The sequence below is a fragment of the Falco peregrinus genome, chromosome 5 (assembly GCF_023634155.1).
Source record: "Falco peregrinus isolate bFalPer1 chromosome 5, bFalPer1.pri, whole genome shotgun sequence".
Classification (NCBI taxonomy): Eukaryota; Metazoa; Chordata; class Aves; order Falconiformes; family Falconidae; genus Falco; species Falco peregrinus.
This window is the reverse complement of record NC_073725.1, coordinates 76,192,113-76,215,823: the sequence shown is the minus strand read 5'-3', so window position 1 is coordinate 76,215,823 and position 23,711 is coordinate 76,192,113. Positions and strand designations below refer to the sequence as shown.

The 23,711-nt window shown below is 49.2% G+C and overlaps 1 protein-coding gene across 2 annotated transcripts; it reads right to left on the bottom strand.

Annotated features, from left to right (window-relative positions):
- Positions 1-282: 282 nt before the first annotated feature.
- NAA60 (N-alpha-acetyltransferase 60, NatF catalytic subunit) lies at positions 283-23,681 on the bottom strand. Of its 2 annotated transcripts, none has more exons than XM_055805338.1 (7): positions 23,542-23,681; positions 10,394-10,509; positions 8,774-8,903; positions 7,309-7,405; positions 4,742-4,976; positions 3,741-3,926; positions 283-3,247 (listed from the first exon to the last, which is right to left on the bottom strand). In XM_055805338.1, exons 2-6 carry the CDS (start codon positions 10,501-10,503, stop codon positions 3,770-3,772), a joined length of 729 nt encoding a protein of 242 aa, XP_055661313.1. In that variant the 5' UTR covers positions 10,504-10,509; positions 23,542-23,681; the 3' UTR covers positions 283-3,247; positions 3,741-3,769. The 2 variants fall into 2 exon arrangements, with proteins under 2 accessions (XP_055661313.1, XP_005244152.1); XM_005244095.4 differs by lacking the exon at positions 23,542-23,681 and adding an exon at positions 19,096-19,350.
- Positions 23,682-23,711: the final 30 nt, after the last annotated feature.

Below are 23,711 nucleotides of genomic sequence, written 5' to 3'. Positions count from 1 at the left end.
CTGCAGCTGCACAGGGCCCTGGCCTCCCCGTCCCCCCACCCCAGCTGGGGGGAGGCATTTCAGCTGAGCCTTTGTAAAATCCTTCACCCATCCAGCAGCCCCTCTGCAACAGGGCAGGGTCTGCGCTGGAGGAGCTGCTCCCCCTGCTCCAGCCTTTGGCCTGGCCCTGCGGTCACCCAGCACTGGTCACCCTGCTCAACCTGTGTAGTGGCAGAGCACAAGGCCAGGTGAAGGTGCCTGAGCAGCCGCTGAGGCAGGCTCCCGCACAGAGGGACAAACGACTCGGAAAAGAGGTTTGGTTTAATTGAAGACATTTAGAGAGGCTGGCGGTGACAGCACGCTCCTCAATAAATAAGGGGCTACGAGGTGGGGATGTGGCCGATGCCTCGGAGGACAGGGTGGCAGAAGGACACAGACCAGTCACAGCTTCCCTCGGGATGTGCTCAAGTTCCGCAGCAGCGGAGTTGGGCTGTGTAACGGGCAGGAGAGAAAGCTGGGGGAAGGTCAGTCCCAGGCAATCAGCAGAGAAAGAGATACATTCTGGTCCAGAGAAAGCAAGTGCTGAGGAAAACCAGGGGCTTGAGTTCCTAAAGAAACTCATGCAAACCAATAGATGTGTTTAAAATGTGGTTAAGAAAAAAAAAAAAAGAAAAAAGCCCAAAACCAAAGAGTGGTAACACAAATGAGGCTGGAAGGGGGCTTCAGGTCTCCCCCGGGGAAAGCACTGTGGCTAGGAGGGGCTGCAGTAGCCCCTGCCCCACCTCCCCTGCCAGCTGAGCTGCGAGAGGGGCAACAGGGACAGCTGAAGCCTCGCAGCCAGCACCTCAGCAACACACGCAGGCAGAGCTGCTTGGCATGAGGTTGGGCAGAGGAGCACGGCCAGGGCACCTGCTGGAGGCAGCCGAGCCCCCACGGTGAGGGGGTGGCAGCCGGAGCCCGGCCGAAGGGCCCAGCCAGCTCCATGGCGCTGGGGGGAGGCACAGGGTGCCCGGGGCTGCCCGGCGGTGGGACACGGCTGCTCAGCCAAGCCCTCGGCCACACTGCTCGTCTGCCCATGCTGCTCGCAGGCAGGAGCGCGCAGCCCTGCAGAGGTGAGCTCTGGGGGCAGTGGGCTGCAAACCCACCAAGTGAGCAGCTCCTCTCCCACCCTGCGGCCCAGCTAAATGCCGAGCGGCGCCTCAGCTGATCCTGCGAGCTTCAGCCCCAGCTCGGCGTGCAGCTGCCTGCCCCACTGCCCTTCCTCTGCCACAAAACCGCGTCCCTCCAGCCTGAACTCGACTGCTGCATGCAGGGCAGGGGCCGCAGCCTGGCATCCAGCACAGCACCACTTGCGCGTCTAAACTGACCGGGAACCAGAGACCTGTGGGCTGGAAGGAGCCTCCGGAGCGCTCTGCTCCGGCAGCCGCGCAGCGGTCAGCCCTGGCTTCCTTGGGCTTGAAGGTCCCCAAGGATGGACCATCCTCAGGGAGACACCTTTTTACCTGGTGTCAAACAGCCACTGAGCCAGACCTCTGAGTCCCCGGAGAGGGACCAGCACCTCCCAGCAGAGCACCAGAACAGGGTACGTGCCACCCCTGGGGCCGGAGCGATCTGCTCCCGGCGTCCGGCCATGGGGGAAGCGGCGCTCACTGAGGCTTGCTGCGCCAGAGCCACCGCCGAGCTGAGCGGCAGCACACTGTGCCAGCGCCGCGGCGGCAGAGGGCACAGCTAGTCCCAGCCACCCTTCTCGGGAACCAGTAAGCTCACCTCCTGCACCCTTTTACTAATGAACTCCCACCTCAGGGGTTACAGACACTGACGTGACTGCAAGACCTTAACGCGCCTTCTCTCCCTTCTAAGCCTGACGTGTGTTGTGTCAGCCTCAGGTCCTGCCCGTGCCCGCTGCCAGGGCCGGCACTGCCTGCGCGTGGAGGCGATGCACCCGCTCTGGCTCAGGCCTCCTTTGCTCAGGTCCCAGTTTCAAAATAAGGGGAACAAGGAACATGGCGCTGAGCAGGGGAAGGGCCTCAGCCGGGGAAGGGGCTTTGCCAGGGGAACCCGGCAGGGTGCAGGAACACCTGCACCTCCGACACGTGCCCGGGCTGGGGGAGCTGCAGAGACTCCCAACTTCAAAGCAAAGCGCTCACCCGACCTCGCTCCAAGGCGCAGAAGGGTCCCCGGCCTGGCTGCAGCACACTGGCACATCGGGGCCTCTGCGCAGGCAGGGCATAACCGTGCCCAGTCACCGCGGGGTCCTGCAGCCAGGGCATGGCTGCGCAGCTGTGGGGACACTGCCCGCTGGCACAGCCCCGGGGGTGCCTGGGCTACGGCCTGAAGCACACCGCTGAGCAGCTGGGGGGCTTTTCTTCAGCAAGGAAAAGCTGTCGTGATCTGTACACAGATCTCATCCCTAAAGATCCTGCAAGAGTCCAGCCCCGGTGCCGAGGGAGGGTGCATGCAGCGGAGGGGAAGGGCTCTGGCTGCAGCAGTGGCTCTACACCCGCAGCTCCCCTGCCCTGCTACATTCCAACTTGGACAAAGGCAGAAAGATCTATACAGTATTATATATATATATATATTTCACTATGAAATAGCAATTTCATTCCCTGCCTTCTACTTGATGCATCCTGAATTAGATGCTTCTGTTTAAGTCACTCCAGACAGCTAGCGGGGCTGGGTGCTTTCTCATGCGAGGCAGTTGCCCTCCCTGGAAGTTACCCGCAGGAAGCAGCTGACTTGGCAGGACCCAGACATGATCCTCGCTCCGCTTCCCCTCGCCCAGCTCCTCCCTTCCCCGCAACAAGGGCATGACTGTATGTTCTGCCAGCAGCGGCCTGCCAGGGCTCTTAGGGCTCACTGACCCGGCTGGCCAGCGCAGACTCGTTAACCTCATTCACGCCGCTTTCTGTAGCCATGGTGCGGAAGCGGCAGCCGAGCCCCTCTACACCACGTATAGAAATGGGAGCAAACCAGAGGCAAGGGAAGTGGCGGGGACAGTGCAACATGCACACAGACCGGTGATGCAAAGGGCCCTCAGCTACGGCACAGCCCAGACACCTCGCACGAGCCAGGCCTGCCTGGGCAGCGCTCAGGCTCCAGGCCACGGGGGTAAGTCAGGGCTGCAGCCCGACAAGTGGGAAGTCTGCCAAATCTCGGGCGACCTGTGGAACAAGGAGTCCCGTCCAGGGGCTGGGTCACTGACCAAGAGCCGTCATCCCTGGAATCAGTGCAGAGCCGGATGGTTCAGGAGGTGAAAGGAAGAACAATCCTATGGAAAGAAAAGAGGGTGGCTGGCTTAGGGAAGCCAGGTGTTACAGGTCCCTTCAAGCGTACTGGGGAGCCACCGTCCTGAAGACCTTGTTTTCAGAGATGTGCAATGCACCTGGTGGCAAACAGGCTACCAGTGACCGAGCTGGGGAAAGAGCGAGGACTCAGTCACTCTGGGCCTTGCAAGCTGGTCCAACAGCTGGGAAAAGGAGAGAGACAGCAGGGACAGGTTCCACCTGCTGTCAGGCTCTGGCCTCAATTAAACAGCATCAGAGTTCAAATTCCCTTCAAATGAAACCAGTAGGAGTTTGGCCGCCAGCTGCAGACTGGTGCACAGCGATGCCCCAGACACCCTGCACGGCAGCTCACCCAGCAGCAGAGCGGCAGCTTCGGCAGCCCTCGCTCGAGGATGCTCTCAGCTGCCCCAGGAAAGCGGCCCTGGGGCGTCGCTGCCAGCCTCGGGCAGAGAAGGGAGCTTTCTCCCAGGTACCAACCTTTGCTTTTTGTACATCTTCTGATCCAGTCACATCGTCCGGCTATATTCAATGCCGCTCTTGGCGGAAATGCCAGACCAGGGCAGAAGGCTGCAGAGAAGGCTCTGGGCTTGTCGATATATCCTCTGGGGAATTGAACACGGGCTCAGGCTGGCTAGCGTTGATCCAATGTGCTGTAGGTAGTCAGTAGCCATCAGTTAAGGACAGCAACATTTACACCGTAACTTAAGAAATAACTTAAAATACTCCCTAGAGACCCTATGACACAGTGAAAGCTGCTCTGCTCCGTTAGGCAGACCTGCTCCTTGTATTAATTGCCTGCTCTTTTCTATCAAAAGCAGGTCTGCTTTGCACTGTAAAAAACGGCAGTTTGGGAATGCTGGCTCCAGCGAGTGTGGGAAATACCTCCTCTAAGCTGCCAGTTCCCTTTGCACTCCACAGCAAGTTCCTGTGGGCATGGCAATCCATCCACCTGCCTGGAGAGGTTTGGACTGACTGAGCTACCCCCCAGGAAAGATCAAGTTTCTTCTCCATGATCCAGTGACCTGAAAAAAACTCTAAAGTCAGGCTGAGAGCAGCCTGCTGAGATCCAGGCCAGGCCAGGGTCACAGGGGATCCTAGGTCACAGGAAGCCCAAGGGCTCTTCTGCCATGGTCCTGGCCAAATCCTGCACCCCACAAGCCAAAGCACGCCTAGCACTTTGGCTTAACACCAGCATTTGCTATCACTGGCATCAAGCTTGCTCCAACTTAAAATTCAATGTACTGTCTGACACTGCCTCCCTGAACTGTTCCCAGCGGAGTCAGGGGACGAACAGGTCACCGTCAAACCCCTCTAAATCACCTTTCTTCCAGCTTCAGGTTAAACTCTCATCCAGGCAGGCATCCATCCCCACACCTCGCCAGTTTACATTTTGCTGGATTGCTACTGTTAACCCAAAACACTGTGTGATGCCTGCTGGGCGTGCTCTGCTGGCTAATCAGACTGAAAGTAAAGGATATAAGATTGTCCAGGGTGGATGCCCGCCATTGATGTACAGGACATAGGTAAAGCCATCTTTGAGGACCCCTCTGATGGAATAATAATAGGGAAGATAGTGGTGCTGTTTAAAGTCTCTGTTTTCATAGAAGTTTATTGCTGTGTTGTTAGTGGTGAGGACGTGCAGGTAGATGGCTTTGCAGTGATCCTGGGCAGTCGTTGATATGTGGTCTTTTAAACTTTCAAGCAAGAGCGAACCTGTTGAAGGAAAAAGCAGCAGGATCACGCAGTGCAGCTGCCATCTCAGGGTTCGTAGGGCCCAGCCGAGATCTCCTGCACCCAGTGTCTAAGCAGCAAGTGCTGCACACACTTGAAGACCCCAGATCCCACCCAGTTCTCACTGACCCTCTTGATGAATTTAACAGGACCACTGTACAGGGGTTTAATACAAATCTCATCTCACCTATGAGCAAAAGCAGATTCTATTCTTCACAAAGCAGATTTTATAAAGATACAAACTTCTGATTCAATAACCATAAAGATGAGCCAGACAACGGGAATCTGACAGTAATGCCCAAACCCACCCAGCCAAGCAGCTCTAATGTTTGGGAAGGTCAGCGAGTCATTTTCAGTGGCATCAGTTCCACCACATTTCTTTATTTTACAGCCATTTAGAACAAGCAGAGTGTCAAAACAGGACTTCACAAGCAGACTATTGTATTGTGTCTGCTGAACTGAAATTAAGCTCTGAAGACTGGTAGGATTTTAAGATTCCTTCTAAGGAGGACAGCTGAGGTATAGCCTTATTCAACCTGGATTTGCTGCAGCTACTAGTCAGCAGGAGAAACCAGAGAAGGGCACAGAGGATACTCCAGCCCCAAAAGACAAAGGCTGGGGGTTCATCCAAACCAACTCTACCTGGCAGAGTAGAACCCAGCAGAACCTGCAGGACAACTTCTTCCACCAGGTGTGGTACCAACAGGCTAAAGAAGTAGCTTGGCTAACACAAACACACAGATGAGATCCGTGCTGCTATTTCACAATCCCCAGGGCAGGTAAGACTTTCAGCAGGACCCACAGGATTTCAGAGCAGAAGTCAACAGCACTGACTTCATTGTCACTTGATACTGGGTGAGAATTTATATCAGCCAAGAACAAAAAGACAACGAGAGACATCAACAGGAGAGTGGTTTAATTTTGTTACGAGATGTTCCACTCTTCTATCTCACAGAAATCCTAGTGCCCTCTGGTTTAAGAATAACAGAGAACTGAAAACCAAAGCCTTTTAATGTCTGCCAGAGAAAAATCAGGGCTTTAGCGCTTAGAAGTACACCTGGGGTGAAAAGCCTCCTGCATGAAAGACTTCAGCTTCAAACACAAGTAGAAAAACTCTCAAGAGAAAGGTCTCTGAAAAAGCAGCAGCATGCAGCAGCTTCTCTAGGTTGTTCTGCTACAGGTACGAGTCCAAAGTTTTTGAGAGTGCACAGCAACATGCTGTACAGATGTAATGGATACAGGAAATATTGATACTGAAAGGAGAAAATTCCAGCAAGATGGAGCTGTTAAAAAGATCATTAGGATTTGGAAACTGAAAGGATACTCACCACCACCACAATTTCACAGAACAGAAGACCCCTTTACAACCTCCTGTGACCATTATTCTGTGCTAGTATTTTCTTCTCTGTATAGAAATACCTATCTCCAGTAGCATTTCAATGCAAGCTTTAAATACAGGGCTCTCACTGACGACTCTTCTGGTCATTTATGTATCCCACCAGCCTGTACCTTTCTAAACATGACTGACAGAGAAGGGAGGACTGGAAGATGAGCTATATATATATATTTTTTTTTTTTTATGTATCTCCAGTGAAGAGACTCCAGGTGGGCAACACTGGGTCACGCTGCCAAACCTGGCCTGTTTCCTTTTGCAGACCAAAGATACAGATCATTCTTGAAATTACACCACAAGGGCACTTGATGACAAAACACATCCTGCTCTAAACAGAGGTAAACCCTTCTGACTGCAGAATTTTCAAATGGCTGCAGAATTGCTGCATGTTGCAGCAGGCATTCGTGCTGACTTTTGCACGCATTTGACAGATTTAATCAGGTCCAAGTTACACACTTTTTCCAGTTCCCTTTGTCTTTTTCTAAACGTTTGTTCTATCTGTTGAAGTCGAAAGGTTAAAAGCAGCTGTATTTTCTGCCTCAGGGACCAGGCTTCTGATGCCCATGAAATAAAATTGTTTCAAACCCTGCTCCAGAGTGAAGTCCTAGCACTTTCAGTCAGTCTCAGCAGCAGGAGTGCAAGTTTTTTGTGTGCTCCGCTGTCTCCTGGGAACAAGATGGGCAAAGCCTCGTGCTCTTTGGAAATACCTGCACATTGAGTTGTGCCTACACCAATAAAGATAGGTCAGTGCACCTGCACTAACACCAAGAAGGGGATGCAAGTGCATTGCCTTCCCAATTGCTCATACAAATCACCAACAAGCTTATCTCAAAAGGTGAAATGGTGTAGCTCCTTCAGTCATGCCCGCTAGCCATGCATGGCAAACAACAGCAACAGAGTTGTCACTCAGCAGCACCTTACCTATTCCATGTTTTCTGAACTCCTTCACCACTCCAAGACTTAGGATGTAAGCAACTTGAGTGTCCACAGGAAAATTGGAAGCTAGGATGTCTCCATCCTGAGTAGAGATATGACAAGTTATTTAGGAGGATACGTGGGGGTCACAGGAGAAAGCCAGAATCCTGTACTGGAACATCTGAAAACAAGGCTACAGCAGAAAACTTTTCTTCACTGAACAGCCTTAGCTGAAGCTTCTGCAAAGGATGTGGGTAGTTAAAAAAAATCCAGGTATGGTCTTTTAGGGCTTATTTCTACTTTAATATCATCTTCCCAGACACAGAACACAAATCATAGCGTTTCCTTACCATATACATTATTGGCGGACTTAGGGACAGAATATACTGCATTCTTTACCAGGAAGGATTCAAAGTGCCAATTCCGGAGTTACTCATCAATGTCTAAATTAATCCAGCAACAGTCCTTATTGCCTGCATGCTCCACCTGAGCTCCATGTCAGCTGGAGACCTCTGTACTGCTGAACAGGACAAGGAGCATGTTCTACAAGCCCAACTGCCTGGAGCAGTGTCTGAAGGAGCCCCTGGCTTTCAGCTTGGCCAGAACAAGAGCCTTTTGTTAGAGTTGCTGAAGATGCAGTTTCTGACTTGGACTAGCTTTGAGGTGAAGCCAGATAGCTAAAGTGAAGAGACCAGTCAATGCTCTGGGTTCCTATATGTTAAGATTATTGTTTAATCATAACACTGATTGCCCTGTAGAAGTTATACACGATCTGCATCGCAGGTTTTTTTTAAACCCACTTTCCCATACTGCTTCCCCTACACTAACCCAGCAGTCTTTTCCTATACTGTCTTCAGTGACCGTCTCTTCTTCACCTCTCTGCGGTTCTGCGTGGTCTCTCCTGGCCTCCGAGGTCTGTTATCCCTGAAGCCTGAGCTTTGTGTAGACTGGTTACCTCTGCTTTGTGTTCAGGACAGTGACTGTGTAAATGCAGGACTTTCTGCAGTACATCACAGGAGTGACTCACCCAGTACAGCTAAGGAAGTTCAACCCTTACGTAAGAAAGGAAGAGGTTTGTTCTCCCACAGCTGCACATGCCTCAGTCACCAGAATGACCAGGCAGACTGAAAACAGCCAGGCAACAGTTAAATGGCTTGCTGCCGTTAGCGTGACCTGATCTCTCACAAGAGGGAACAGCACACGGCAGTAAGCTTCCCATCATGCTCACAGCCGGGGCAGACTCTGTGGTACCAGGCTGCTCTGCAGCCCAGGTGTTCAGACATATCCCACCAGGCATGCTCCCTTAGCTGGAAATCAGCATGCTCTTGGTTTCCCAGGTTAACTCAGGATCACTCCTGTAAGTGTCTCGATAGAGGAGGGGGAAAAAAAAACCAACCCAGACATGTTCCATCCCAGTTAACCATGGCAAGAGGTGGACTATCTCACAATGAAGCGCAGTTTAGTAGCGTACCTCTTTATGCACCTTTGTTCTGCTCTTGATCTCTGCCACTATCATTCCCACGATGGAGCCTCTATATGTGGCTGCCAGGGAAAAGAACTTCTTGTTGGAAGTGATATCTCGGTACCATGAGTCAGGGTACCTGGGAAGGAAGAAAAACCAGGAATGTTTGGGGGTGCAAACCCATGGGAACAGGCAGCACCTCAGCCAACGCTATGCTGAGATGTTGCTGCCTATTTCCAGTTGAGCAGCACCTTTAAATGCCAGTCACTGGAACTACAGGCTGATGTATTTTACACAAGACTAAGGGAGGGAAGCCGTCCTGCCGAAAGGGCTGTCTTCTGCAAGGACATACAGCCAAGTAGCTCAGCCATATGTCAGCGCAGAGCTCTTTCTATACTATTAATTTAGCTTATTCCATGAAATCTCAGTTAAGAAGTTATTCACTTTTTCTGTCTTAACAGTTGCATGGTACCAGTGAACATCAAACAGCTGCTGTACCCCATTTGGTAGCATGGTTTCTTTCAACTGCATCTAAGCAGCAATGCAGGCTGTTCATGTAATGGCCTCCTGCCTTGCTAAGACAACCACATTTTCATTTTATGTTCATTGCCCAGAGCTTTCACTTCCATCTTTAGCAAGTTATTTTTAAATGCAAGATCCATCTGCCCTCATCTAAAAGCATAAGGATCTCATTAATTTGATACACATGTGAAAAAAACACTGCATACTGGTACAAAAAAAAATCACATCATCAGCCTCCAGCTCTCCTCCTCCTGCAGCTACTAAAGGGAAACTAGCGTACACTGATTTATTTCAAAGTGAGAGCTCAGCACGCCTTGTGTTTAAAAGAAATCTACAAGTTCAAAATACTATGAATGCTTTTGCTGGTTTGTTACATTTTATGCAATCTTAATTATAATCTGCTAAAATCCTCCATGAACTTCCACAAAGCTAAAGAAAAAAACCCCTTGAAGTCTACAGCCGTATTTTCCCTGGATGCTTTAAGCCACAAAGCTATCGCTGTCCCCCAGAAAAGCTCCTCGTTCCCATGCTTGTGCAGGCAAAAGCATTTACCAAACGGGGGCCTGGAGAACTGACTTGGGACAGACTGAGATCAGCTTTAAGCCCGATCTTTGCAAGCAACAGTGACCCCGAGCACTGTTCAGTCTCCCCCTGGGACATTCAGAAAGACAGTCCCTTGGGACCAGTTGCTCCATGTCAGTTTGGTTCAGCTCTGAAGGTGCTGCCTCGGCACACACTCCAGAACACAACTTTCCTTCGCAAGCACAGGGATGCTGTCTTTTTTCCTGGAGGTGTGCTCCTTTCCCCATCTCATACGCAGTCTTTCCCAAGAAGCTTGATCCACTCCCTTCATCACAAAGCCCATTTTTCTGCCAAAATCCGCATACAGAACTTTCTGATGACTTTAGGACCCTGCAGGACAGGCAGCAAAGGGCCGTTAACAGGAACTCCACCACAGCACATAAAAGATTCAGAACCTGCTGCCATCTTAGCAACAGTCCAGGCGCCTGCAGGGCCTTTGGTGTCAGCTCTGAACTGGATCGATGCAGGTCCGCACCATTTGTTTCTACATCCTCCCCCACCTCACACCCCAAGCCTGTAACGTACTCTATTGGGAACCAGTCGCCACAGAGCTGTTTCACTGTGTCTATGTCATCGTGGCAGAGAAGACGCAGGTTTACATCCGTAAGTGCAGTCGGGGGCACCTCCTCTGTCATTCACGCCTACAAGAAAAGAAAATCACATTAAAACCAACGAAGCAGATTCTGACCCTCAGCTGCAGCCAGGCATCTGCGCAAAGGCAGCAGAAGGTCCCCAGTACCCATAAAGCTGTTTTTCCTGGCAGAATGACTTTAAGATAGACAAAGCAAAACACGGCAGCATTAACCTGAGAAGCAAATGGAAGCCCTGTTGCCCACAGGATAAGCACAGCTCACTTCTCACCTGACACCACTCCCCAGCCCTGCATCTGTACTGGCCCCGCTCCCCGCGAGCGCAGCCCAGTGATGTTCCATGTAAAGTAGCATGTGGCACCAACCAGGTGCTCCGCATACTGCATTAAATAAGACAGCAATGTGCCGAGTGTACCTTATGATGCATGGAGCTCTTCAAATGTCCGTGCAGGACCAACATTTCGCTAAGACAAAAACTGAACAAACAGCTTAAAAAGGAAGCGCTGCTAGAAGAACAGTCATAAAGTCCTCTGACACAATCCCGTCATCTCCAGTGAGTATGTATGCAGAGGACTCAAATTCTTTAAAGTGTTAATTTTGTTTAACTTACGCTGGTGAAATGAGATCTAGTTTTATTTCCCCTCATTCCTACATGCTACAATTCCACGAGGGCTGGCTTTTCAGCCCAGCAGAGAGCGTTCAGATACAGAAATCCCAGGACACCCTTTTCTTTCACCATAGCGCTACCCCAGTCCTGCTAACCACGTACAGGACACCTACTCCAAAGTCTTCAGCCTATTTTGAGAAGGTACCAGAGGGCAAGCAGCAAGCAATAACTAAAGTGGTTGTAAAAGCATTTGTAGCACAGACACACGAATGAAGAACAGACCTTGAGAACAGGCTGCCGGCTGGACAAAGCCCCAGGCGAGCCGCTGCACGCAGGGAGCGAACAAGGCAGGCAGAGCCAGGGCAGCTGCAGGAATCCGTTCCCTTTCACCGACCACCTGCAGCTCTCCATCCCCAGCTTTGCCTCTCTCACTCCATCCCTCCTAGTCCGAGGTCAAAGAACCAGACCAGGATGGAAACAAAAAACACACCAAACCCCACCACCCTTAATTTAAAAGAGTAATTTCTTTTTGTTTCTACTTTTTTTCCCACAATTTTAAGTTTCAAATCTTGGTTTCAAAATGCCAAGTTGTAAGGAAAACACTGCACGCAGCAGTGCTTTTGTATGCCCTCCTGTTGAAAGGGATGCTCAGCTCTCCAGCACTCTTGCTTGGAAGCTCAGAGGCTCGAGAAGGAACAGATGGAAACGCACTCTGCACTGGACTGGATATGCCATTTCAGCAGTTTCAGTGCAAAAATCACATAATCTCTGTAATACACTTGTAACTGGCGAAGACGTACAAAAGGAGTAGGCAGAGTAGCAATCCCAGTTTGACATGTTTTGACAGCACACAACTGGGCGTGATCGTTCTCCTAAGACATTGGAAACACCCCCGTCCACTGTATTCTTGGAAAAAAAAAAAGTTTAAGCCATAATATCCACATTCCATCCCCAAATTTCTATTTGAAGGTACATAAGCCAGCTTTTTCCTGCAGTTCCCCTGGCTGAACTGGAAGAGCACAACTCCCAGTTAGCACAACGTGGTGACATTCAGAGAGCAGAGAGTCCCCAGATGTTGGGATCCTTGGAACCCAACATCAGTGCTGAAAGGTAATTAGTGCTGCTAATGAGAACAGTGTTCACCCCCGGATCTGGCACTCTCCCTACACCACATGTGGCACGACTCCTTCGCACTAGCTAGAGCAGCGTGAGCTCCCACCCCTCCGTCCTCCCAGACCTACACCGCATCAGCCCAGAGCTCCCAGGAGGAGGGAGGGACCCTGCCACTGGTTTATGTGCAACCTGGAAACATCAAACACCTGATGTATTAACAGGAGAAAGGATATAATTAAGGTCCACTACTCTCTAGCGAAACCTTTGCCAGCCCTTCTCCCATGCAGGCAGAAAGAACGGCAAAATGCTTTTAATAGAGCAGAGGCCCAAGAATGTTCTCCTACAGCTTGTGAAAAAGAGAAATGGGGTGGGGTTCTCCAAGCAAGGGACCCTTCCCAGAGACAGCCTTCTTCCCAAGTGATTGGTCCTATGTATTTCCCCGAGAAGGGCATCTGAAGGGATCACTATATTGATACGAATCACTTGTACTCCAAAGAAGCCCTTAAAAAGAATCGTAGCTATTCCACAGCCCGTTCTAGGACAGTGACCGCACATTTACCCAGCAGCCTACAGTTTTCACAATCAGTCCAGATGCCAGCTTCAAAACAACTTCAGCACCTAGACAACCCACAAAACCAGTACTCCTTGCTGCTTTTAAAACCGATTTTACACCCCTAGAATTGGCTCAAGCCCCCCGAGGCTAGCCTTTGACTCCGTACCCTGCTGCAGCAGCGAGCACACTCTCCACCACCAGCCCCTGGGGACCTTTTAACACGCCTCAGCCTTACCCCACAGGGCCCTAAGGACGGGCACAAGCTCACTTGCTGGGGCTGACCCCATCCCCACTGCTGCTGGCTGGGGTAGCCGATACGCACAGTGGTGCGGACCCCAGTCCCACCCTCGCCGCACCCTCTGCTGAGCCATTTCAGAGCAGTGACCCGCCACAAGGTCACAAAGTGAGGGCAAAATTGCCCGTAGGACAGAACTGCTTGGCAAAAGCTGGGGTAGCAGAAGATAGGCTTCAGGAGCGGAATTAAAAAAAAGGAGTGAGGAGCCCGTGGACATACATGGCTGGAGCTTCTTTGGCCATGGTGAAGCTCCAGTCCCCAATACATCACTCCGTTAGTGGGCATTAAGCGGCACTCAGGTTTACAACAGCAGTGCTCTTTCGCAAACATTTTATTTTTCTTGAGAAGTTTCGATGCTCCTGTAAGGCAACACCCCTTCTCAGTCAATACTCTCAGCATTAATAAATCAGAGAGAAATGAAACAACCACAATAGAGCCATATTTTTGCTAATAAATATAAAAGGCAGGGGCCTAGGAGCAGACTTCGCCAGCAGCTGCTGCAGGAGAGGCAGAGCCAGCACAGAATGCATTCTTGTGAGGATTAGTTCATGTTTATTTAACACTATATTCTCAAAGAGCTAGCCAAGCATTATGTATTATCCTGTAGCTGAAGCCAGCCTTGAAAAAAAGTAATCCATGACTGTTTTGTTGAACAGGATAATTCCCTTCCCCTCAAATTCAGACGTTTCCCAGCACTGGTTGTGTTTGCAGGGACTCGCTCCACATTATGTGACCCAACCCGGATGCTCTTGCACATTTAAATAACATTTAGGACACCCACCGGGCACTGTGTCCTGCCACAAGGTTTTAGGAGAGCAGCCTCCTCCCTGGCCAGCTGTTGCTGGAGGAGCTGCAGTAAGCAGCTGCTATGACCATGAGAAGAGAAATCCCAAGCAAGTCAATTCTGTCCATACCCAGGTGACAGGCTCTGGCTCTCCACAGACACCTGGGCGAACACCCAGCTCCTGCCCCCCGCACAGCCTGTGCCATGCTGTAATTAGCAGAGCCAGAGTCCTGGACAAAAGCTTCAACTAGCACAGTGATGAGACCAAGGCTTTTAGAGTCAACTTGGGTTTCGAGGACAAAAGATATGTTTGAAAGCATAAAGAAATAATTAAAAAACCCCAACTATCAGTGTAAAATACATCCTTAGGACTCAACGGAAGTTAAAAGTGCCTTTAGGGGTTTAGAGGTATCATAGCTCCACTCACTGCTGCAACAGCAACAGCACCAAGTTCTGACCTTTGAGCCCAAGTGGTGGTGGCTGTGAAGCAAAACAGGCTCCAGCCACATGCAGTTAATTTGAAGGAGGTCCACAGGCCATTTCTGAAAATGTGAAGTTATCTTGCTTCTTTTAATATCTTTTTCTCAGGTGGCAGCCTTTTGTTTGTGCAATGGCCGCAGCCCGGGGAGCGGTAGGGTTAACGTCATCCACTGCCTCTCTACCCACTGGGGCACAGTGACCTCACCCTTTTGTCAAAATGGGAAACACTTGCTTATGAGGATTATAAAATGAGCCAACGTCATATGCTGTATGATCACACAGTTAAACATTTGAAAAATCTCCGAGGACACTCCTTTCCCAAAAACCAAAGTTAGCAGTGAGTAGAATTAGAAACTGAGCATTTAAATCCCTCTCCTACCTAAAAACTGCAGATATTAACACACAACAAATTAATTTCAAAAAAATTACAGGGAAGTATAAAGGTTTCGAGCATTTCCACTAGTCTTCTCCTTTGCTCTATTGAAACAAGTCTAGCAAAATGTTTTGGCTTTAGGTGTACTGGGTAGCTGCAGAGGAACCTGTCAAGTTCTCATTACAAATATCTAGCAGTAATGGAATGAAAATAAACAGTATGTTACTAAATAAGCCAAGTTAACATAGGATTTTAAATTAAAGCACATCATAACGCCTAAACATACTATTTAAATATAATGTCATAAGTCTTTGGCATTAATAAGCTCTAGCTTTAATGGGCTAAACCCGGTATTTGCCAGTTCTGTCTAAAGGGCGGAGGAGGCTTTATCTTCCAGCATCAGCCCAAGCGATGTGTTCCCACAGCACAATAAGCCAAGTACAGGTACCGACACATTTCTACCACCAGTATTTCCAGGTAATACCATGCAGGAGCAGGGCTTGGTTTGAGTTCAGGTGAGCCGCCAGGTGCATGGACAGTTTCTTTACTTGGATGAGATCCTTCACAGCCAAGAAACCTCAACTTGGGCTTTTCTCAGAGCAGGAAGCCTTTTCCTCTTACAACTTTTGTATTTTATTTTTTTTTAAATCTACATAATACCATATTTCTAGAAAAACTGAGGCAGCCACACAGAATCAGCACTCTTACCCCAACAGGGTGTTCAAATGTACAATAAAGCCCGATGCTTAGCAGAATTTGCCAGGCAGCTGCTTAGATGTGTTTGAAAAATTCCCTTGAGTACTTCCATATCTACAAAGCCTGGTCAAGTGGTTCAGCAAGTTAAGATTTCCCTTGTTGAGCACTATTAGATGTGTTTTAACACTGTTTCTGCCTCATGCATCCTGCAAAAATGAGTTGCATGTCAGCAATGAACCATCACAAGATGCTGGTTTTATGAATCTTTATTTGGACCTCAACTTCCATCCACATAAGCTCATGAAGATCCCAAACAAAAATTTTAGCATCTACCAATAAATATCACTGAATTTACTGGCATAATAAAAGCAAGGTAATTAAGACTAAAGCTAAACAAATACTAACTAGAACTGTACCCAAATATTACTTCCAGTTAGGGGTATATTTGCTTCAAATGCAGTGTTCACACAAAAAAACAGTGTGAAAGAATCTTCTTCACTGGCAGAAACAAAGCTAGACTGAAGTTCATCAGAATCTTTTACTTTCCAGTTTAAATGCTAATTGAAATCAATTAATCCTGAACAGAAAGAAGCAAACCTGCAGAAAAGAATAAAGAAAAACAAGCGCCGGCCGGCGAGTGGATTTTTATGAAGTGATCCTATGATTCAGGAAGCACTGACACACAGCCGATCATCCCAGTATTGCAGGCACCTCCGTCATTAGATGGTGCAGACCTTTATTTACTTGGGCTGAAGATTTTCACCTTCCGGAATTCAAAGCATTTTCTTCAAGTACACTCCTACTAGATTATTAGGGATTATCTGCTGCTGTTCCACAGAAGGAAAAGATTAAGTTCCTCCGGACAACTACCAAGTACATACCATGCACGGGCCAGGTCTGAGGAGCTGCAGCGGTGCTGAACAAGACAGTATGCGAGCTGGCCCTTCCTCCTGTGGTCAGCTCTGAGGCCTACGGCTGCATGTTTCCACCCCGCACTTCAGCGATGGACATACACACAGTAGCTGTATTTTACTTTACATAAGCAGACCATCTGCTCGGCACAAACACAGACTAGCAGATACTCTCTGGCAGATTTGCATGCACGCACAGTGGGCCAGAGCTGGATTTCTTCATGCCTGGTTCCCCCCTCACCAGAGGTGATGCTCCGGTGTTGCCACCAGATCCTTGTTTGTGACTTCTGTGTGGACAGTCCTCAAATCTCAAGACAAAATTCAGCAAGAAAAAAAAAAAAAAGTAATGATACCTGGCACCCTCTCTCACTTGTAAATAAACAGGATCAAACAAAGCCCAGACAGAATTTTAAGAGCTACTCAAAATGCAGGACAGGCACACGTTAGCCTTGACTGCACAACACGGTACTCAGACACAAACCCTGCTATTGTCTGGGGAGCATCTCTTCAAGAGCACCAGCAGGAGTTTTCACAGCTATAAGTCTCTCTACCTTGCACCATCTGGCACTGGGGATTTGATTTACACTGAACCAGCCAAAGGTCTCATTCCAACAAAGCAGCAAGGATCTCCCTGCTGCATTTCATTTTAAGCTTACCATGTTTTTAGGTTACTGGTCTTACAGGGAATATTCCACACAGACGCCCCTGTTCCCAAGCTATTTTCATTTAATGCAATAAAATTCTGACTGGATTTGAAAACATCATGAATTCATTACTAAGAATCTCAAAAGAGGTGCTTTGAGGACTTACGGCAACATTATCAAAGCAATAGGAGCCAAATTTTAAAACATATTTAAATACTTGGCTTGATACCTCCTAGATACTACTTCAAGTCTGGTCATAGAATAAAAAAATTAGGTTGGAAGGACCTTTCGGAGTTTTATCCGGCTTAGATCAGGTTGCTCAGGCCCGCAGTCCCACGTAACATCCGTGAGGAGCAAATCTCCCTGCCTGGGCTCAGACTAGTTTCTCTGCACCTAAAGGCACAACCGGAAAGCTGGGGTGTTAAACACACTGCCTACAGCAACACAGCCAGCCGCGCTACGTGTGCCATACAGGTGTACCTCTATATGCTATTTGGTACACTCCATTTACGCCATGTAGTGCTCCTGCTCCTCCTAGGAATCCCATGCAGGTTCGTTTGGGACAAGCAACACAGAAACTCCAGAAGATATGGGTCTTCTCATTCCCAGTACGTTATGCAAACAGACAGAACTTGGCATTCACAGTCAGGAGCAGAACGGTGATCATTTCACTTCCATTCCTGTACCATTCTTCATATCCCACAGGAGTGCTGCCAAAAACTGCCATCACTTAATTCCCCAGATTAGCAGAAGCAGACGTTTGGAGCGAGCAAGACTCTCAATGAGAAATCTAGGACAAAACGAGTGATTTTGTGCCTTGGTCTGAAAATAATGTCATAACATGGTTGGAAACAGGCTCCGATGCTAGATTACGTCATTTCGCAATAGCCCATAACACCTTTTGATCCAGAGTAACAAGCACTGAGCCTTAGAGCCCCTCATGGACCCCAGGTCACTCAGGGACATGCACTGGCTCAAGACTTCCTGCTCTTCCTTACTTAAAACTCGTTTGGTACCACCTTCCTTCTGTGCAGAAAGCTGCCCTCCTCAGCCACCCCCCCATGCACCATCTCCTAGACTGCCACATCCAGCCTGGCTATGCCAATCCCATTTGCCTCCAAAGCACATCCCGAGCACTAATGAGCTTCCCTCAGGGTCACCACTCCGGAGAAAGGAGTTTGTCAGCGCCTGGACTTTCTTCCCCAGTAAATCCATCCAGGGCAGTGTGCCCGACCAGCACACCCCTGCAGCAGAGGAAGGCAAACCCCAGTGAGCTTAGGGAAGAATGTGTTGTAAAAAAAGCTGAATTTATCTCAACACCTGGGAGACTGGAGGGTAACCTTGGGTTTAGGTAAGACAGCTGCACCAGTGGGTCATCACTGAGACAATTAACAAAGAATGTCTTCCTGAGCTAACCAGACCAGCATGGAGGGGGAACACATACATGGCTGAGCCCAAAGTATAAAAACTGGACAATTAATAAAAGTAAACTTTGAAGAAAGCAAAGGGCCTAAGCTAGCTTCAATCTGCATATTCCTTCCCAGTGACTGCAGGTGCGGAGCACCATGACGCCGAGCATATAGAGACCAGTAATGGGCATCACATTTGGGTTCGGATTCAGCTGCACGCTGCAATTGCATATTGTGCTTCTGCTGTGTTTTCAGCACGTTGCTTTATCACCCTGCTAAACCAAAATCCCACGTAACACCAAATATTCCAAGAAAGTAAATTTGATACTAAACCTTCCTCATGTGGAATATCTACAAGAGCCTGGCCAGAGCACGTTGGACTCAAGACAGCCAGGAAGGCAGCACTGTCGCATACAACCTGGGAAAACCCGACCTGGCATTCCACCCTCCTCCCACAGGCTCACCCCACACTGCTCAGCCAATTTCTTCTCGGCTCTGAAATTCTGAAAACATCACTCCAAGAAACACATTTCTGCCTTGTCCCCAGCTCTGCACTACGTACTCCATTACGCCCAGACCGAGGTGTGCACATCACAGGGCTAAAAGCCTGAAAGCCAAAACCACAGAATCACAGTAAATGACACTCTGGCCTCCTGCCATCAGGATCAAAATTTGAAACAGACCCCAAAAGTGTATTAAGAAACGAAAAGGCAAAACATAGCTCTACCTGTGCAGCAAGCAGCAGTTATTTACTTGAAATGAAAACACTTACTGTTAGTGAAATCCTTTTATACTTGTATCCCTGATCCTCTGCACGCTTGGAGTTTGACTCGTGAGCCTTCCAACAGCAGGAATGTTAACGTTTTGCATGCGAGTTGCTTTCTGGGCTGTTCTTTTACCCTACAGCTCTACATACATTACTGAAGCCGTAGATTTCACAGGAGTGGGTACCCAAAAAAAAGTGGCTCTAAAGCATACTGCAAAAGGCACAGCTTCCTGCTGCCCCAGATACAGCAATTCCTCTGGGGAATGGTGAACAAGAATCTCTAAGAGGGTTTTGCCGTTAAATCTTTTCTTGTTAAGACGCGGAAGAGAAAATCTGCTTTGTGACAGTAGCACTGTGGGGAGTTAAAACCGAAGGGTCATAACGGAGGCACATTTACAACAAGAAGCTTGCTAGAGGAAAGATCTAATACCTTGCAAATACTGAACACGGCAAGTTTCCAACAGGCAGCTGTTCCTCCAGAAAAACAAAACAAAAAACCCCAAACAACTCATCATACATGCAGGCCCACTGCCATTTCTGAATCAGAATAAACAGCTACACAGAAAATATACGTAGTGACTAGAAAAAACCAACCAGCCAGACATTCAGCCTGGTGTAGTACAAACGCTGGGAGAGGGGAATTCAAGCCTGCCTCCATTTCCTAGACACTGTCCTCATTACTGAGCAGCAACACACAGCTGTCGATAAAACCCAGTCTCCCCACCTACATTGTTATAGGAGACACTCACTAGTAACTTCCTAGAGGCTATTGCAAACAAGATGCTTTAAAAAAAAAAAAAGCCTGAAAGGTCCAGTCCTTCCCTAACTGGCACCTCTCCGAGATCTCAAATACAAAACTTGACTCATCATGGCTCCTTTTCTTTCTCACTGGTGTTTTCCAGCATGAGACACCCAGGTTCGACTCAAAAAAACACTGCCACTGTTTTAAGCTAGTAACATTTAAAATAGATTCTGGCATAGATGCCTGCTCTTATAAGTACTCTGCACAGTAATAAGCTGAAAAGGAGAAATTAAAAACTCAATTAAAAGCTAATGTTGGAAAACTGAGCAGCTCCTATTCCTACCTTTTTTCGAGGAGGAAAGTGTGGGTGGGGGGAAGCAGTGTGAGACATGAAGCCCTGTCTTTCTGCAACACCCTGCGCTGAAGCCCTCAGACATGCTGTGACTGGTTAAAAAAAAAAAAAAAAAAACCAAACAAAAAAACCAGGAAGACAGGAGTGATCCTACTCTTAATAACACTTTTAGATAGCACTTAACTTTCAAGGTTTGTAGAAGACATATTCAAACAAAGCTCATCTAAGACAGAACTTTCTCTGCTGTTACACTCACCAGCTTAGCCCAACAGCTTCTTTGTCTTATAGACAGAGAAACGAAGCACGACCAGCACTGAGTCCCGAAGAGAATTCCTGCCCATTACCAAAGGCTGCCTGCAGCCCAGCAGCCTGAGATGAGCAGGAAGGATGAGCCGTGAGGACTTCTGAATCAGGTCTGCAAACCACTCACAAGGAAGTCCCCAGATTTGTACCTGTAATTCCTCAGGTATTTACAACAGCGCTGTCATCAAGAGTCAGCCTTTGCACCCACAGTTACACCTGCTCCTGCTCACTCCATAAATTACACTGGGAGTGGCTGGGGTGGGGGGCACAGAGGTGGAAAATAGCCAGGAAGAGAGAGGATGGGTTCTTGGGTGGCAGGACCAGTTCACATCAGCCAACAGGCGAAGACACCAGCACTGACTCACTGACTGACTTATCAGACTATACTGGCCCAACATCTATATTCATAACACTCCCCACAAAAAAAACCCTCCACAAAGAAAAACACACCCCCACATGCAAATAAAGATCATCCTTACTGGGAAAGAAGTAACAACAAACATGAAAGAAGTACCAGACTTCATTAACAAAAATAAATACACATACTATGTTAAAGGCTCTTTGAGCTCCCGACTACAAAAGACCATTTTCTGAATTCCACCGGCAGTTCCCACAACATGACATCTGAGGCCAGCCCAGCTACCAAAAGACACGCTAATACCACTCTGGTTTTGGAAAAGAAAACTAAGAATGCCACAGGTTTTAAGAGGGCATTCACTGGACAGGCACTTGCCAATTACTCAGACACGTTGTCACACAACGTATTAGAACAAGGCTTACACACTGCTGTATGTTTCTTTGCTTGCTACCAGGCATATCAAGACTAATTAAAGCACCAGGTTACAAGAAATAACAGAACTACTTTTTTTAACCTGCAAGATAACCCCATCTACTTCAGCCTGGTAGCAGGCAGTACCCAGTATCACTGCTTCTCACGGGGGTGAGGCTGCCTCAACGTTATCTTGTAAATGAAGAGTCCACACTCCAATTATAACATGTTGGGAGAGAGCCAGCAGCTTTTTTTAAAAGAACTTCACTTATGAGAAATCTGCTAGAGTTTATTTGTACAGAGAAATTATTTTTGAAAAAACACCATGTGGTAGCGCTCCCAAAAAGCTACCAGAAGTGTTCCCCATAAAGGCTTTTGAAGAAACTAAACTGAACTAAGGAGATCCTATGGCAGATTAAAAGAAAGGAAGCAAATTTAGCACGAATCCACAGTGAAGACAGAGTTCAGCTATAATCCATTCAGCAGATTCGTAACAACTAGATGGAAGAAGAGAAGAACAGATATGCAATAAAACTGCCTGATGATCCTTTGGGATAGGGCACAGATTACCTGGACAGTAAAATGTAAAGCTGTTCACAGCTGTAAAAAGCTCTCACAATGCCAAAACGCTAATAAAATGGTAGATAAAGTGTGTAAGTTGGTAGATAAAAAAGGAATGCAAGTTGGAGAAAGCCAAACATTTCCAATTTGTGTTAAGTACTGTGAAGGGGGAAAAAAAAAAAAATCATCCATGCTCTCACAGCAGGTTCCCTGAGAACACTGGTTTGCTGCTCAGGTGCAGTCAATTATCAGAACAGAAAAGGAAAAACAGGCATCTAGAAAGCTTTTGGTCTGAGCTAGTTACATTTATTTAATGCCTCTATATATTTGTCAATAAAAGGCCAGACACTCAGCCACGTTCATACAGATCTCGAAAGTGAATTGCTGCAATGAGCGGCCAAGGTTCAGAGGAGCTCATGATGGCCACCCAGCACGGGCTAGCTGATATTGGGAGATGCTGTAGCATAACAAAGACGGGATAAGCTGCAACAGATACAAAGCAGGCTAAGAGAGTTCAAACTCTACTAGTAAACATAACTAAACATTTAAACAGCTGACCACTGGAGGTGATAGTAATTTGATGCCTATAATCAAGAATGACTGTCTAAGACACATGCTTTAGTTCAGGACTGCACACAGCCATCCCGGTGGCAGGGATACTGGCCCTGGTCACTGACAGGCGCAGCACGCAGCTTCGACAGTATCCAAAATGCAGATGCTATTTTCACCATACAGATAGCGTAGGTATAACACATCACTGCACAGCCTGAGGAACTGGGCACTGGCAGCTGAAACACTTCTGACAAAGCCAGCTGCCACCGCGCCTGGCGGGAAGCACCGTGCCAGAAAGTCTTTGGGACCACATTTAAGGCTCAGTTTGATCAGCTGCAATCAAAAAACTCAAGACACACCTCGTAGAAACTGGTGTCCTGCCTAGGTACGAAGTTAAGCAATTGCTTTCTCTCTGCTACAGCTCTACAGGCTGGTTCAGACAGACACACCACCTCTGCAGGGCAAAGCACAGAAAAGCTCAGCTGCCATGGCACGCGTTAGCTTTGAGCCAGCCAGGGCAGTTGGTGAACCGTGACCCAGGCTGTCCGGAGACACAGAGCAGCCAGGAGAGCCAGAGCAGCTCCTGTGCAAGGGAAAGAGCCAGATCTAGCAACGCACGACATACTCCCGGCCCTCCCAAGGGAGATTCTGCTCGGGAGGAAGAGGAAACGGAGACACTAGTTAATGCTACAGAGCCCCGCGCTGCTGGCGGAGCCCCCCCGGGACGCGGCAGGAGAAGGCACAGCTGCAGGCTCAGCTGCAGGGCCCCCGCGGCTCTACCGAAGGCAGGGAGCAGGCTCCTCTCTTGGCTCCCCTGCAGCCAGGCACAGGGCGGTGCCAGCAAACGGCCCCCAGCTGCAGTTCGGGGTCTCTCGTGTAACTCCCCACACCACGCGGTTTCGCCCAGACAGCCGCGTTGCTCCAGCCGGCGCGCCCCGAACAACCCCGGCACGGAATCTCCCGCCGCCCGGCAGCGCCGGCCCGGCGCACTCCGCCCGAGGCCGCCGCCACGGGGCTCTCCGGCTCGCGGGCAGCAGCACACCCCGCGGGGCCCGGCCCCGCTGCCCCGAGGAGCCCCGGCGCGGCCTAGCAGCGGGGCACCGGCGTTCCCATGGCGACCCCGGCCTCCCGCCCCGCCACGGAGGCCCCCCCCCGTCCCACCTTCCCGCTCACCTCGGGGGGGCGGCGGGCGCCGGGCGGGCGCGCCGCGGGCGGCCGGGGCAGCTCAGCACATACCGTGCGGCGGGGGCGGGCGAGGGGCCGGCGGACACCGGCGGGCACTTCCTTTCCCCGGGCACGGCGCAGCAAGGCGCCTCCCCATTGGCTGCCTGCCGCCGCGTGAC